Source organism: Chlorocebus sabaeus, chromosome X, assembly GCF_047675955.1.
Source record: "Chlorocebus sabaeus isolate Y175 chromosome X, mChlSab1.0.hap1, whole genome shotgun sequence".
NCBI lineage: Eukaryota > Metazoa > Chordata > Mammalia > Primates > Cercopithecidae > Chlorocebus > Chlorocebus sabaeus.
The window spans coordinates 49970976-49986803 of NC_132933.1; the positions used below are offsets into that span (position 1 = coordinate 49970976).

General features: G+C 38.9%; 1 protein-coding gene and 1 pseudogene across 1 annotated transcript in view; both read left to right on the top strand.

The window, feature by feature from the left end:
* The first annotated feature begins 489 nt into the window (after positions 1 to 489).
* LOC119620851 (prohibitin-2 pseudogene) lies at positions 490 to 2612 on the top strand (annotated as a pseudogene).
* Positions 490 to 15828, top strand: part of RAB40A (RAB40A, member RAS oncogene family) — a 29293-nt gene continuing 13954 nt past the window's right edge. Inside the window, exons 1-2 of the mRNA XM_007992401.3 lie at positions 490 to 592; positions 10372 to 10523. Coding sequence (XP_007990592.3) covers positions 10404 to 10523 — 120 coding nt within the window. The 5' untranslated portion in view covers positions 490 to 592; positions 10372 to 10403. The remainder of the gene's footprint in view (positions 593 to 10371; positions 10524 to 15828) is intronic.

Here is a 15828-nt window from a genome sequence, read left to right on the forward strand (position 1 = left end):
GTGCTTCATGCAACAGCCCCAGCTGAGCTCCCAGCAGATGCCAGCACCATTCGCCATCCATGTGAGTGAGCTCTCTTGGATGTCCCAGGCAAGTGTAGCGTGCTGATGACTGCAGCCCCAGGTGACAGACACCACATAGAATAGAAAACACCCAGCAAAGCCCAGTCAATTCATAGAATCCTGAGAGATAATAAATAGCTATTGTTTGGGGACATTTTGTTAAGCACAAGTGGTTATCTAAAACCTTACGGTTTTGGTGACCTTTTCTTCATTTTCTGTGATCTGCTCTCAGATCACAGATCGTGAAGGCTCGGGGGGGCTTTGTTATAATTTTGACTATAGTCTATGTGTTAGTTTATGTGTGGGTATGTATTTCTGAACATACCATTAATTCCTTTTTGATGGGATTTTCAAGGGAGGTTTTCATAAAATATGCTTTTCTACCTATTCTTGCATTTTAGAACATAATTCCAATCTCTCTCTCTATAGGATAAGCCTCCGATGCAATCACTTGTGTTAAGAAATTGAGAGAATGTTGATATAAACTGTTCCCTGAGCCATATGGAAAGCTGTATCTTCTGCAGGTTGCTTGGTGAGTATACAAGGAGTACAAGGTATATTTATTGACTTTGAGAAGTGTTTCTCTAAGAAGGTGTACTGAAAGATTTTCTCCTGCTACAGGGATAGCCCTTAAAAAGGAAGTCACTTTCCTTAGGTACACAGACAGGGCTCCTTCAGCAGACAGCAGATAGATATGCAATGCAGACCTTGTTTTCTGTGATGGTCCCAATGTATCACTGGATAAGTCTGTCCAATTCTGGGGTTTGTTCATAGGAAACCTATGTGCCAGCAAATCTATGTCACATTCTCCAGTATCTCCTTTATAAGGAATAAAGTCAATGTATTGTTCTTCTTATTCTTTTGTCGTATTTCTCAGTTGGTGTACAACTCAGACTTGGAGCTGGAGGGCATTTTGGGGGCCCCTTAAAGATCCAAGCATTGCAAAACAAGACTGTAGGAATAGTTGGGGAGCAAGCGACACACAGGAGAGTAGAGCTGTGGACCTATTGGAAGCCCCACCCCTGAGGGCAGAGCAGAACATATACTTGGTTAAGTGAAGGTTACAACCAAGAGTTTTAAAGGGAGAGGACCTGGGCTGTGCAACCTGTTTCTCCTTCCAAACTCACCAATTAGATGGGACATTCCTGTGATAGAGGAGTGAGTGTATCAAGAGGCCAGAAGTGTTTTGGGTATCGATGTCTCTCCACATAGAAGAAAATATTAAGAATGGTGGACAAGCAGTACCTAAGCTGGAGCGGGGTAGAGGCAGGCCAGCACCCACTTCTGACCTCCAGTGCCGCCGGCCTCAAGATCAGACATGGCCCAGAACTTGAAGGACTTGGCGGGACGGCTGTCTGCCGGGCCCCGGGGCATGGGCACAGCACTGAAGCTGTTGCTGGGGACCAGCGCCATGGCCTACGGTGTCCGTGAATCCGTGTTCACTGTGGAAGGTGGGCACAGAGCCATCTTCTTCGATTGGATCGGTGGAGTGCAGCAGGACACTATCCTGGTTGAGGGCCTTCACTTCAGGATCCCCTGGTTCCAGTACCCCATTATCTATGACATTCAGGCCAGATCTTGAAAAATCTCCTTCCCTATAGGCTCCAAAGACCTACAGATGGTGAATATCTCCCTGCAAGTGCTGTCTCGACCCAATGCTCAGGAGCTTCCTAGCATGTACCAGCGCCTAGAGCTGAACTACGAGGAATGAGTGTTGCCGTCCATTGTCAACGAGGTGCTCAAGAGTGTGGTGGCCAAGTTCAATGCCTCACAGCTGATCACCCAGCGGGCCCGGGTATCCCTGTTGATCCGCCGGGAGCTGACAGAGAGGGCCAAGGACTTCAGCCTTATCCTGGATGATGTGGCCATCACAGAGCTGAGCTGTAGCAGAGAGTACACAGCTGCTGTAGAAGCCAAACAAGTGGCCCAGCAGGAGGCCCATCAGGCCCAATTCTTGGTAGAAAAAGCGAAGCAGGAACAGCGGCAGAAAATTGTGCAGGCCGAGCGTGAGGCCGAGGCTGCCAAGATGCTTGGAGAAGCACTGAGCAAGAACCCTGGCTACATCAAACTTCGTAAGATCCGAGCAGCCCAGAACATCTCCAAGACGATCGCCACATCACAGAATCGTATTTATCTCACGGCTGACAACCTCCTGCTGAACCTACAGGATGAAAGTTTCACCAGAGGAAGTGATAGCCTCATCAAGGGTAAGAAATGAGCCTTGTCACCAAGAACTCCACCCCCAGAGGAAGTGGATCTGCTTCTCTAGTTTTTGAGGAGCCAGCCAGGGGTCCAGCACAGCCCTACCCCACCCCAGTATCATGCGATGGTCCCCCACACCGGTCCCCTGAACCCCTCTTGGATTAAGGAAGACTGAAGACCAGCCCGTTTTCTGGGGAATTACTTTCCTCCTCCCTGTGTTAACTGGGGCTGTTGGGACAGTGTGTGATTTCTCAGTGATTCCCTACAGTGTTGTTCCCTCCCTCAAGGCTGGGAGGAGATAACCACCAACCCAGGAATTCTCAATAAATTTTTATTACTAAAAAAAAAAAGAATGGTGGATAAGAATTCCCCAAAATGAGCCAATGTATGTTTCAGTTGACTAGATTTCTGCCTACGAAATGATTACATTATTATAGGCCTGCCACCCTGAAATAACTGAGATATCTTAAATGACATTTCTTGGTGTTCCTACATCATTTACACACATGATTATAGACAGTCTCTTAGTCTTCTGCCACAGATAGCTAACTGCTTAGCATGTTGTGTAAGTTTTACACATCATCCTCAGAGGGTTAGCTCATCACCAGGAGCCCTAGGATACCTCCCTGCGTCTCTGTGTAGTGATGGTACTCAACTACTGTCACTTTTAAAGCAGGCAATATTCCTGCCGATGGGGAGATGCTTTGTTTTACCAAGCTGGGCAGAATTCCACAAATCGTCCTTGTCTGAGGCTAGTTCCTCTAATTAGTAAGCTTTCTCAGGAGGTGGCCTGAAGAGTGGAAGAGTGAAGTTTTTTGTTTGTTTGTTTGTTTGTTTTTTGAGGAAGGCAAGGGGACAGAGGGCTGTGCAGAAGCATTTCTGATGTGGAGGACAAGCCTGAGCACCACGGTTGCCACAGAAACCAGAAGTCATTACTGTGACCTTGATGACTTTTTAATAGAAACCCCTGTGGGCTGGAGAGAATAGCAGGGTCCCACCTTCAGGTGTTTGGAACTCAGTTGAGGGTGTGAGTGTCCCACAGTGGGAGGGATGTGGGGAGACGAAGGAATCCCAGATCTAAGTCCCCTTACTCCCACTTTGAAACAAGTTGCTCTCACTGTTTTATGAGGGAGAGAGCTGGGACCCTTCTGGCCCCAGTGAGTGGGGTGTCCTGCTCCTGGTGTTCTGGAGCTACTTTCTATGTAAAGGTGGGATGTGGGAGGATGAGACAGGTAAGGACTCTCTGAGCCTAGCATCCCCTCTGTAAAATGGGGATAATTATGCTCACCCACAGGATTGCTGCAAGCTGCAGTGATAACACAGGTGCAAGCCCATAGCCCTGTGGTTACTGCACGATTAGGAATGCCTGTGTGAATTCAGGCCTCTTCTTAGTCCTTTACAGATTTGTTGTTAGGAGATAGATGAGGAAAGGAAAAGAAAAGGCCCTGGTGAGAAACCCATTGTATCTTCTGATTGTAATGATCACTACCCAATTGTATCAGTGTCCTGGTCACTGACCCAGTGCCTAGCATGGTTCCTGGCACACTGTTACTCTAAGAAAGCACAGGGATTGCTGGATTCTCTCTGTCCCTCTGCAGATCTTAATCAGGTTATTGAACTCATAACAGGTGTATGAAGGAGATGGGCTTTGAGGATCTGGGTCTTGATGGCTGCTGAAGCTTCTGCTTCAGATTTGAAGGGCAGCAGTCCTAAGGACACCCCCAAGACTTCCATCCCTGGTGGGATATGATGCCTGGCACAAGTGAGTTAATAGATCCTAACAAAAGCATGTTGTGGAATAGCTCTGTGAGGATTATAAAATCGTCTAAAAGTAGAGAAACTCCTTTGATCCCATCTTTGGAGAAGAGGTTTAGCAGGTGGAATTTCCTTCCATCAGCAGCTATGTGCTTTGTAGCGGCCCTTGAGGCCAATGTTAAAAATGCCTTTTGTTGTCACAAAGCAATGAATAACTCATTTGGGGAAGCAACTTGATGTTTAACATGTATTTGAAATAAATTTACATGTTTTCTGCCTGTATAAATAATCATCGGTGATTCCCATGTATCTCTCAGATGGGCGTTGAAATACACAGTAGGTCAGAAGGTCTTCCAAGCAACTGGAGATTGTAATATGCATTTTTCAGTGGTAACCACATTATTATCCATTCTATAATAAATTTTTTAAGAAGGCAGAAATGTACAAAGTATTAATTAAAACTGTCAAAATGTCAGATACAAAAGTTCCATGGTTTGAAAAATAATAATTTCCATATAATTTGCTGTATTACAATGATACCCAGCCATGTCCCCTAAAATAACCAGCTAGGCCTAAATATTATTATCATTGTTTCCCAGGACGTAAGATTTTCAGTTCTGTACTACTAGGACTCTCTATCCCTCCTATTGCCCTGCCCCCAGACAAACACAATACTTTGTCACTATAGATTAAGTTTTACATCCTAGACATTTATTTAAATGGAATCATAGAAATGATTTTCTGTTTGTGTTTCATTTGTGGTTTGGCTTCTTTCATTCACCAATTTATTTTTAGATGTATCCATTTTGTTGCACATATCAATAGTTCATTCATTTTCCTGCTGAATAGTATTCCAGTATATGGCTATATCATAATTTTTTATCCATTCACCTGTTGTTGGATATTTGAATTATTTCCAATTTGGATCTCTTGTAAACAAAGCTGTTATGAATATTTGTGAATAAGTCTTTCCATGGAAATAGGCTTTCTTTCTCATTAATAAACACTTACGAGTACAATGGCTGGATCATATGGTAGATGTAAGATTAACATTGTAAGAAACTGCCTGTTTCCAAGTGTTTATACCATTTTTCGTTGTAGTTTTCATTTACATTTCCCTTACAGTGAGTGATGTTGAGTATCATTTCATGTGCTTACATGACATTTGTATGTCTTCTTTAGTGGGATGTCTATTCAAATCTTTTGCCTGTTTCTTTACTGGTGTGCCTGTTTTCTTCTCACTAAGATTTTCAACATATTCTGGATACAAGTCCCTTATTAGATATATAATTTTCAAACATTTTATCCCAGTCAGTAACTTACATGTCATTTTTTTTTCAACCATGTAGTTGGAAAGCTAAAGTTTTTAACTTTGAGAAAGTCCAATTTTTCAATTTCTTTGCTTATAGATTGTAGTTTTGGTGTCTCATCTATGAAATCTTCACCTGACCCATTGTCACAAAGATTTTCTCCTGTTTTTTTTTTTTTTTTTCTGCTAGAAGTTTTATAGCTTCAAGTTTTATATCTAGATCTCAGGTCCATTTTGAATAGACTTTTGTATACAGTATGATATCTGGGTCACAGTTTATATTTGTACATGTCAATATTCACTTGTCCCAGCACCATTTGTTGAAACGACAATCCTTTCTCCACTGAATCACCATTGCATCTTTGTCAAAACTCAGTTGTCCATATACTTGTGGGTCTATATCTGGACTCTTTATTCTGTTCCTTTTACCTACTAATCCATCTTGATGCCAATAACACACTGTCTGGATTACTAAGGAGTGTTGAAATCACGTAGTGTTTGTCTTCTAATTTTGTTCTTTATCACAGTTGTACTTCATAGTTGATACGGTTTGGAACTGTGTCCCCACCCAAATTTCATGTCACATTGTAATCCCCAATGTTGGCTATGAGGCCTGGTGGGAGGCGATTGGGTCGTGGGGGTGGATTTCCCCCTTTGGTGGTGTTCTCATAATAGAATTCTCATAAGATCTGGTTGTTTAAAAGTGTGTAGCACCTTCCCTGCCATGTAAAACATCTGCTCCTGCTTTACCTTTCGCCATGAGTTAAGCTCCCTGAGACCTCCCCAGAAGCAGATGCCACTATGGTTCCTATACAGCCTGCAGAACTATGAGCCACGAAAACCCCTTTTTAAAAAAATAAATGACCCAGTTTCATGTGTTTGTTTTTAGCAATATGGGAACAGACTAATACAGTAGTCTAGGTCTTTTACGTGTCCATATGAATGTTAGAATCAGCCTGTCGGTTTCTTTAAAATAATTTTTTTATAGGATTTCTATTTGAATTGCTCTGAATCTATAGATCAGTTTTGGAAGAATTGACATCTTAACAATACTGAATCTTCTCAGTATTGTTTGTGACCCATGAACATGGTATGTCCTCCACTTATTTAGGTCTTCTTTAATTCTCTCAGCAATGATGTGTGGTGTTCAGTGTACAGGCACTGCACATCTGTGGACAGATTATTCATAAATATTTCATACTTTTGATGATGTCATACATGGATTTATTTGTTAAACACAATTGCTAATTACTATATTTTCACAGTACTATCAGCAACCAAGTGTTTAACATCAGTGAGGGATTTTTTTGGTTGAAAGTACAGCTTACTCTAGGATGGAAAATGTATCCTTAATCTGTGTTTACCTGTATTTCCGTATCTGCTTTTACAAGTCATTGGCGATATATTGAAACGATGGAAGAAAATGTTCCAGAGATAATTCTACAGGTTATCTTCAGAAATCACACTAAAAGAACATAGTTTAGTAGCTTTCAACTTTATATGTGTGGTCAGAAATGATTTTGTTGCAATGTGTGGCTCAGGCTGGAGTGCAGTGGTGCACTCATAGCTCACTGCAGCCTTGAACTCCGGGGCTCAAGCAATTCTCCCACCTCAGCCTCCTGAGTAACTCACTACAGGTGTGTGCCACCATGCTCAGCTAAACTTAAAAACATTTTTCAGAGGCAACATTTTGCTATGTTGTTCAGACTTCTCTCACACTCCTGACCTCAAGCAATCCTCTTACCTCAGCCATCTGAGTAGCTGGGATTATAGGCACAAGCCACCATGCCTGGCTAGATTTACTTCTTTACCCACCAGTAAATCAACCTCAATAAATTCCTGGGATTTGGAGTGGTGAGAGGGTGAGCAAGCATGTATGTATGTGAGTATGTATACATTTGTATGTCACTGAAGCTGTCAGGAATTTTTATTGTAAGGACTACTTGAGGTTAATTACTGTGCATTATGTCAATCCTATTTAGTTCCTGGTACATATTAGGAACAAGCTCGGGGTAGTGGTGTTTGTTTTTTCTCAGCTTTCCTTGACCAGAATGGTTACCATGGTGACTCAGTGACTGCTGTGTGATTTGGTGCAGACTGAGCATCCATTTAGGATTCTTGCCCAAATCTCTCATACCACATTGCCTGTCCATCAGATATAGTATTCGCTTTTCATCTTATGTGTAGTTAATCACTTTTCAAGGGCTCAGAAGAAAGTTGCTTCACTTATCTGAGGTTAAGCTACAGATAACATAAAAAGACACTAAGTACCTTGAAATAAAAGGAAATGAGTTGTTGATATTCCTCTCCTGCCCCAATCTCTATTGGGAGGTTAGAAGAGAAATTCTTGGAATCATACAGCATGTGCTCTTTTATGTCTCGCTTCTTTCAGTCAACATAATGTATGTGAAATTAATATTTATTGTGGTCTGTATTATAGATTGCTTATTCTCATTGGTGTAAAGTATTATATTATTTGGATATTTCACACTATATTTATCTGTTATGGAGATTTGTGCATTTTCCAGTTTCTGACATGAATAATGGTGTTATGAATGTTCATGTTCATTCTTTTGGATGGACATATATTTTCTTTTTTAAAAAAATCTTATTATCAATAATAATTGAACTATTTAATATCTGTCATCTTAAAATTATTATTCATAACACTTTTCACCTTGTAGCTATAGACAAATACATTCCCATTTTAGCAGGTTAATGACATTATCTTTATAATATTATAGAAGCATGTATTTGGAGAATACCAGAAGGAACATCCTGAAAACCAAGAACTCAAAATACCTTTTTATCCCAAAGACATGTTTTAAAAATATATACCCATTCATCCATTTGTTTTCACAACTGAAGCTACAGAGAACTTTGAATATAATGATGTTCATCAGAGGCTTGTTCCTAACATATTTAAAATTTAGGTCAACCAAACTTCTCTGTGGAAACTGAGTTGAAATCCAAAATCTTACAATCCTAATTTCAAGCCACATTCATTTTAACTTAATTTTAACATGTTTTGCAAAATGTTCCAATATAAACTTAATAGTTCCTATACCGCCAAACATGGATCCTGATGATTTTATTTTCTAGATTGGCTGATAGGCTGAATAATCTTCTGTAGGGTAAGAAGTGTCAACTGCATCAACCACATGGAGGTGGACTGGCTACAGAAGAAAGGTTTTCCAAATCAAATTCCAAGTATTTTTTTCTTTTTATATTACCAGTAGGAGAAATACCTAATGTAGATGACAGATTAATGGGTGCAGCAAACCACCATGGCACGTGTATACCTATGTAACAAACCTGTACATTCTGCACATGTATCCCAGAACTTAAAAGTGTAATAAAAAAATTGTAAAAAAATTGGTGTTAGATTCAGAGGCTTGATTCAATTTAGATTTGTTTTGGTCAGAAGTACTTCATATGTGGTGGTGTTTATTCCTATAGTGTTACACAAGGGGCTCATTGTGTCTAAGTGTCTCTCCTCTTGTGATATTAAGATTAATTACTTTAATTACTATGTTCAAGTATCGTTAAGCTGATCCATCTATTATAAAATTTCCCATCCCTTTTTCACCTCGATTTTTCTGCAACCTCTAAGGATTGTTGCTTGGTTCTGTATCATTAAACGTCATAAAAGGATGATATTCTAATTCTATAATTTTTTCTACTTTATTAGCTGGAATTATTCTATTAACTAAACTTCCTTTCATAAACCATTAGGTTACACTGAGGGGTAGTATGTATAGAAAGGGTTGGATGAGTGCCTAATTCTTTTGCAATGTTTCCACTTTTCAAAACAATGAGTTGTTTCCCTAGGGTTCTCCAAAGGCAAGCAATGAGTTGATATTGTTTGTTTTGTTTTATTTTTCTTTTGGAGTGTCATCATGAGCTGTAGAAGTTTTTATATTTAACGTGTTTTAATCTATAGTAGTCATTATTTTATTTAATGTTCAAATTGCTTAATCTTTGTCCAGTGAGAGCCCCTTAAGCTTGGCTTCTGAGCCTTTTTGACGTACTCTGGTATGATAGTTTGGTCCAGATTCATCTAGTAGAATGGCTACACAGACCTAGACTCAGCCATTTGTCTAAAATAAACTAGTTCCTTTCAGTGTGATGTGTTTTAAGTGGATTCAATACGGGTACTAGAGTTGCTCATTGCTACTGGGTCTATCATGTTTCTCACCTTTCCAGTGCATGGAGCCAGTATATATATATTATATTTTTAAGAGAAAAGACATTATTGGCTTCCATCCTGGGCTGTTTTTCCTTCTCTTTATAGGTAATGATTTTTTAAATCAATTTTCATTAAAATTTTCCAATTTTTAAAATATAAGCAAATAGAATGTTTCTATTAGTTTTCTCCTATTTAATACATATAAGGTGGCATATTCTACACTGGTGGAGTCCAATAGAATTTCACAAAGGTGAAAATATTCTATGTCTAAACTGTCCAACATAGTAGCCACTACATACCTGTGACTATTAAACACCTAAAATGTGGTAAGTGTGACTGTGGAAGTGAATTTAAAATTCCATTTAAATTTAGTTAACTTAAATAGCCATGAGTGGCCAGTGGCTATAGTATGGGACAACAGCAGCTCTACACATTTTTCTGCACTTTGCTTTATTCACTTAATGGTATATCCTGGAAATAACTACATAGCAGTAGAGAGAGGGAATCTTCCTTGCTTGTTTATACTGGCATCGAAATCTAGAATGTAGATGCACCTTAGATTATTCAATCAATCTTTTATTGGTGGACGTCTGTCTTATTTCTAGTCTTCTGCTGTTACAGTTTGTTCTGCCAAGAATGACCTTGTGCTTCTGCCTTTTTGTCTTTTCGAATTGTATCTTTGGGGTACATTCTCCAAAGAAAGATTGTTGGTTCCAAGAGAAAATAATTGTGCCCTATGAAATAGAAGATTTGAAACAGAGAGCATTTAGAAATATAGTAGCAAGAAATGAATGCTGGTTTTATCTTATCATTCCTTTGATTCCATGTACTTTCTGCTCTCTTATTTTCTTTCTAGTGTGACGTGGGTGAAGGAGTTCTTATTGAGCCATGGGAGGAAGAAATAGTACAGAAGAGCAAAGAATAATAATGAGTCAGCTAGACAGAAGACAGGAGTCATCAGATTTGTACCCCAGTTACTTGACCCATCAATTGACTGTGTTTTTTGGGGTGAGTCTCTTCCCTCTGCTGGCCTCTGTTCTAACACAGAAGGACATTCAGTATAGAAACAGTGATTAGGGGAGGGGGCTTTTGGGTGAGAAGGACTGGGATTTGACCCTGGGAACCATTACTTGCTGGTTGCATGATCTATATCAACCAATTTATCTACTGTGTGCCCTGTAACCATTTATGTCTTTTATTATTATTCCTGTCACGCATACAAAGACTGAATGAAAAAGTGGGGATTACTTTGCCAGGTAGTACAATGTTCTCTGAGCGTATGATTTCGTAAGTTTTGGACAGAGTGGTTGACATGCAGGTTAAAGAAGTCTAAAGAAAGCTCTGGAGTAGACCCAGGCATATAACATCAGTTAAGATGCTACAAGTATGGCATTTCTAATCAAATGCATTGTTAAGGAATTGGGTCTGGACCAGCTGTAAAGTGTTCATTAAAAAGCAAAGTTAGATTATATCTTATACCTTGTCATGTACGCAGAATGTTTCATCCATATGTTAGTACTTAAGATAAAAGCAAAACTGAAAATAACAACAAAAAACTCAGGATACTGTACTGTACATGTAATTATAATAGCTTTATGATTGCATTTGTAATGCATGTACAGTACATGTGCATATATCCATGTATAAAAAATCATTAGAAAGATCTAGTACCATGTTAATTTTAATTATGATGGGATTGCTGGCTCTTGATATTTTTAGCCTCTGCATTTGGCTCAATATTAAACATTTGCTAAGGTGAGAGTATGGATTGTACATATTCCATACCCCATGCTTGACTTACTATGGGAGTTACATCCTGATAAACTCATTGTAAGTTGAAAATAATTGTAGGTCAAAAATGGGCATTTGTAGACAAGATGGGATGTGAAAACACAAAACAATATTAAAAAATGCTGGCAACACTGTACACTGTAGAGTCTCAGTTGTTTATCCTCATGCTTGCATGGCTGACTGGGAGCTGTAGCTCACTGCTGCTCCCTAACCAGCATCACAAGAGAGTATAATACTGCATTTTTCTAGCCCAGGAAAAGATCAAAATTTAAAACTTGAAGTATAGTTTCTATTGAATGTGTACCACTTTCACACTATCATAAAATTGAAAAATTATAAGTCAAAACATCAACAGGGAATATCTGTATGATAAAAACTATATCCCCTAAAACCTCTGCTACTTGTGAAATGTTTCAAATAAAAAACAGAGAGAACTATGAAATCAGTCCAGCTTAGGAAAAACTTTACTCCTCCCTAATTGTATCTCCTTCCTTCTCTGCTATAGATAATCAGCATCCAGAAAGCAATGATTATAATTCCCAAATGTGACTTTATCCTTTTATTCCATATGAAAGCTTCCCTAAACAAAACATAGTATTGTTTTGCATGTTTCACCACAAACACACATATACCTGATCCTTACACTCAAGAGAGCATTATGACGTGTTCAAGGGGAGATCTTTGTCAAGATGCTGGCACGGTATTTGGTGCGTCATGGACAGTGCCAGTGTTTGCTTCCTTCCCATCTCAACTCTTCTGATCTTTAACAGGGATGTTGTTTCATAATCTGGATAGCATCACTATATTTTAGTGAGTATTTGGGAATGTGAGAGAACCACACACACTCATCTATATTATGTAGGAAGTTAGATGCCATCTCTGTGCTATGCAATGTGATGAAGTTGGGATGAGGGAAGAATACTCACTCTTTTCTATTGTATGATGCTATGGTAGTGAGTTACACTTAGTGCACCTTACCTTGCTCATCAATAAAACTAGCATATTGATATTTACCTCACAGGAGTGTTATAAGGAGAAATGAACAAAACTAAAGAAACCATCTGATACATAATACTTGCAATAAATATATATTTGGTCTCCCCTTGGTTTTCCCTTCCTCAAAAGACTTAAACATGAACCTCCTACAGAGATCATTTAAATTTGAAACATTGGGAAAGGAAACATACATACTTATATGTTATAGAACACCTTTGGTAACATTTTTTTGTGGATGAGATACCTGAGAATGGTGGAAGTTTGGGATCAAATAATCACTTTGTTACTTTTTATTTGATGTGTTCTTCTCTTCCTTTTTACCTTCCATTGTGACACTGGAATAGGAACCTTTGTTTGAACCCCAGAAAGGAGACAGTACAGAATAAAAAAGCATAAAGATGAATATTCTGTACAACAGACTGAAATCAGGAGACCTGGGGACTGAATGCCAGATCTGACCTTGTCTAGAAGATACTTTCCCTGAGCTGAACACAGCACTTATTGAGAAAAAGATTGTATATCCCAATGGTTAGGGATGGTGACTTGAGAGTCAGAGTTTAGTTTGAACTTGGAATCATTTAATAACTCATTTCATGCTGTCTGGCAAATCTTGAATGTCTCAATATATAAGACTTACATGCAATGAATGTACATTATGATGCATGCATACAGAGAATAAAGGGGGTAATATACAAACATAATACCGTTTTTTTAAGTTAATGAGTAGTAGGATTACTTGATTAATTATATATTTATTTCCGGACATAACTATATTTTTCACAACCTCTTAATTGATACAAATCATTTTTATAATCAGAACTAGTCATAGAAACATTTATGGTTCTGAAATATTTTAGACATAAAGAAACTTACAAAAAGAATATACTGTATATACTCACATTAAGAAATAAACCACAAAGACCCCGCATTGCCAAGACAATCCTAAGCCAAAAGAACAAAGCTGGAGGCATCACGCTACCTGACTTCAAACTATACTACAAGGCTACAGTAACCAAAACAGCATGGTACTGGTACCAAAACAGAGATATAGACCAATGGAACAGAACAGAGCCCTCAGAAATAATACCACACATCTACAGCCATCCTATCTTTGACAAACCTGACAAAAACAAGAAATGGGGAAAGGATTTCCTATTTAATACATGGTGCTGGGAAAATTGGCTAGCCATAAGTAGAAAGCTGAAACTGGATCCTTTCTTTACTCCTTATACGAAAATTAATGCAAGATGGATTAGAGACTTAAATGTTAGACCTAAAACCATAAAAACCCTAGAAGAAAACCTAGGTAATACCATTCAGGACATAGGCATGGGCAAGGACTTCATGTCTAAATCACCAAAAGCAATGGCAATAAAAGCCAAAATTGACAAATGGGATCTAATTGAACTAAAGAGCTTCTGCACAGCAAAAGAAACTACCATCAGAGTGAACAGGCAACCTACAGAATGGGAGAAAGTTTTTACAATCTACTCATCTGACAAAGGGCTAATATCCAGAACCTATAAAGAACTCAATCAAATTTATGAGAAAAAAACAAACAACCCCATCAAAATGTGGGCAAAGGATATGAATAGACACTTTTCAAAAGAAGACATTCATACAGCCAACAGACACATGAAAAAATGCTCATCATCACTGACCATCAGAGAAATGCAAATCAAAACCACAATGAGATACCATCTCACACCAGTTAGAATGGCAATCATTAAAAAATCAGGAAACAACAGGTGCTGGAGAGGATGTGGAGAAATAGAAACACTTTTACACTGTTGATGGGACTGTAAACTAGTTCAACCATTGTGGAAAAGAGTGTGGCAATTCCTCAAGGATCTAGAACTAGAAATACCATTTGACCCAGCCATCCCATTACTGGGGATATACCCAAAGGATTATAAGTCATGCTGCTATAAAGACACATGCACACGTATGTTTATTGCGGCACTATTCACAATAGCAAAGACTTGGAATCAACCCAAATGTCCATCAGTGACAGACTGGATTAAGAAAATGTGGCACATATACACCATGGAATACTATGCAGCCATAAAAAAGGATGAGTTTGTGTCCTTTGTAGGGACATGGATGCAGCTGGAAACCATCATTCTTAGCAAACTATCACAAGAACAGAAAACCAAATACCGCATGTTCTCACTCATAGATGGGAATTGAACAATGAGATCACTTGGACACAGGAAGGGGAGCATCACACACTGGGTCCTATTGTGGGGAGGGGGTAAGGGGGAGAGATAGAATTAGGAGATATACCTAATGTAAATGATGAGTCAATGGGTGTAGCACACCAACATGGCACATGTATATATATGTAACAAACCTGCACGTTGTTCACATGTACCCTAGAACTTAAAGTATAATAATAGGAAAAAAAAAAGTTTTCAGTTCCAGTCCCTAAGACCAATGTATGGCATTTGAATAGGACATACAGATTTTTTTTTCATTCCTTTAAAGAGAATTAAAGAGAAAACAAGAAGATTGAGGGAAAAAAAAAAGATATAAACCATTATATGTACAATTGAAATTCACTCAAAGTCTGGGCTGGGTGCAGTGGCTCACACCTGTAATCCTTGTACTCTGGGAGTTTGAGACAGGCAGATCGCTTGAGACCAGGAGTTTGAGACCAGCCTGGGCAACATGGTGAAACCACATCTCTATAAAAAAATACAAAAATTAGTTGAGCATGGTGGCGCAGGACTGTAGTCCCAGTTACTTGGGAGGCTGAGTTGGGAGGATCACCTGAGCCAGGGAGGTCAAGGCTGTGCTGAGCCATAATTGTACCACTACACTCCAGCCTGGGTGACAGAGTAAGAACCTGTCTTTAAAAAAAAAGAAAAGAAAGAAAACGTTTCTTCTGCTTGCATTAGCCTCCTTCTTACAAAGGAGTAATCAGTAACAAGCATTTAGACTTTTCATTATTTATTCTTCGTTACATATGTATATATTTCTGCATGAAATATAGTGTGATTTTGTGTTATAACTGTAGTTGTCTGGCTATCTGACGGAAAGGAGAAAGGAAGAAACATGAGAAGAACAAATACCCATTCATATCTCAACACTGTGACCTGCCATATATGCCTCTTTACATGTGTACTGTCTTTCAGAGCTACTAAACCAGACACACCCACTTTTCCAGTTTACCTGCTATAGAGAGCACTAACAGAATTGGTACATATCACTTTTCAGTGATTTAAAAAAATGTGATGTGTTTAAAGTCTTAAGAGTTTCCCAGGTGACAGCCAGCCCAAAACAATGTTACAGTGTATCTTTGTGGTTTTTTTTTTTTAAGTTCCCCCAGTTTATTACAATTATATCATAGTCTTTGTCCTCCAATCATACTGCGTGGCTGTCCACAAAAATACAGTTCTCCCAGTTTCTTTTGGTCTTTTTTCCTTGAGACAGGATCTCTTCAGCCTCCTTATGTTGTTCAGGCTGGAGTGCAGTGGTTATTAACAGGCACAATCACAGCACACTACAACCTAGAACTCCCGGG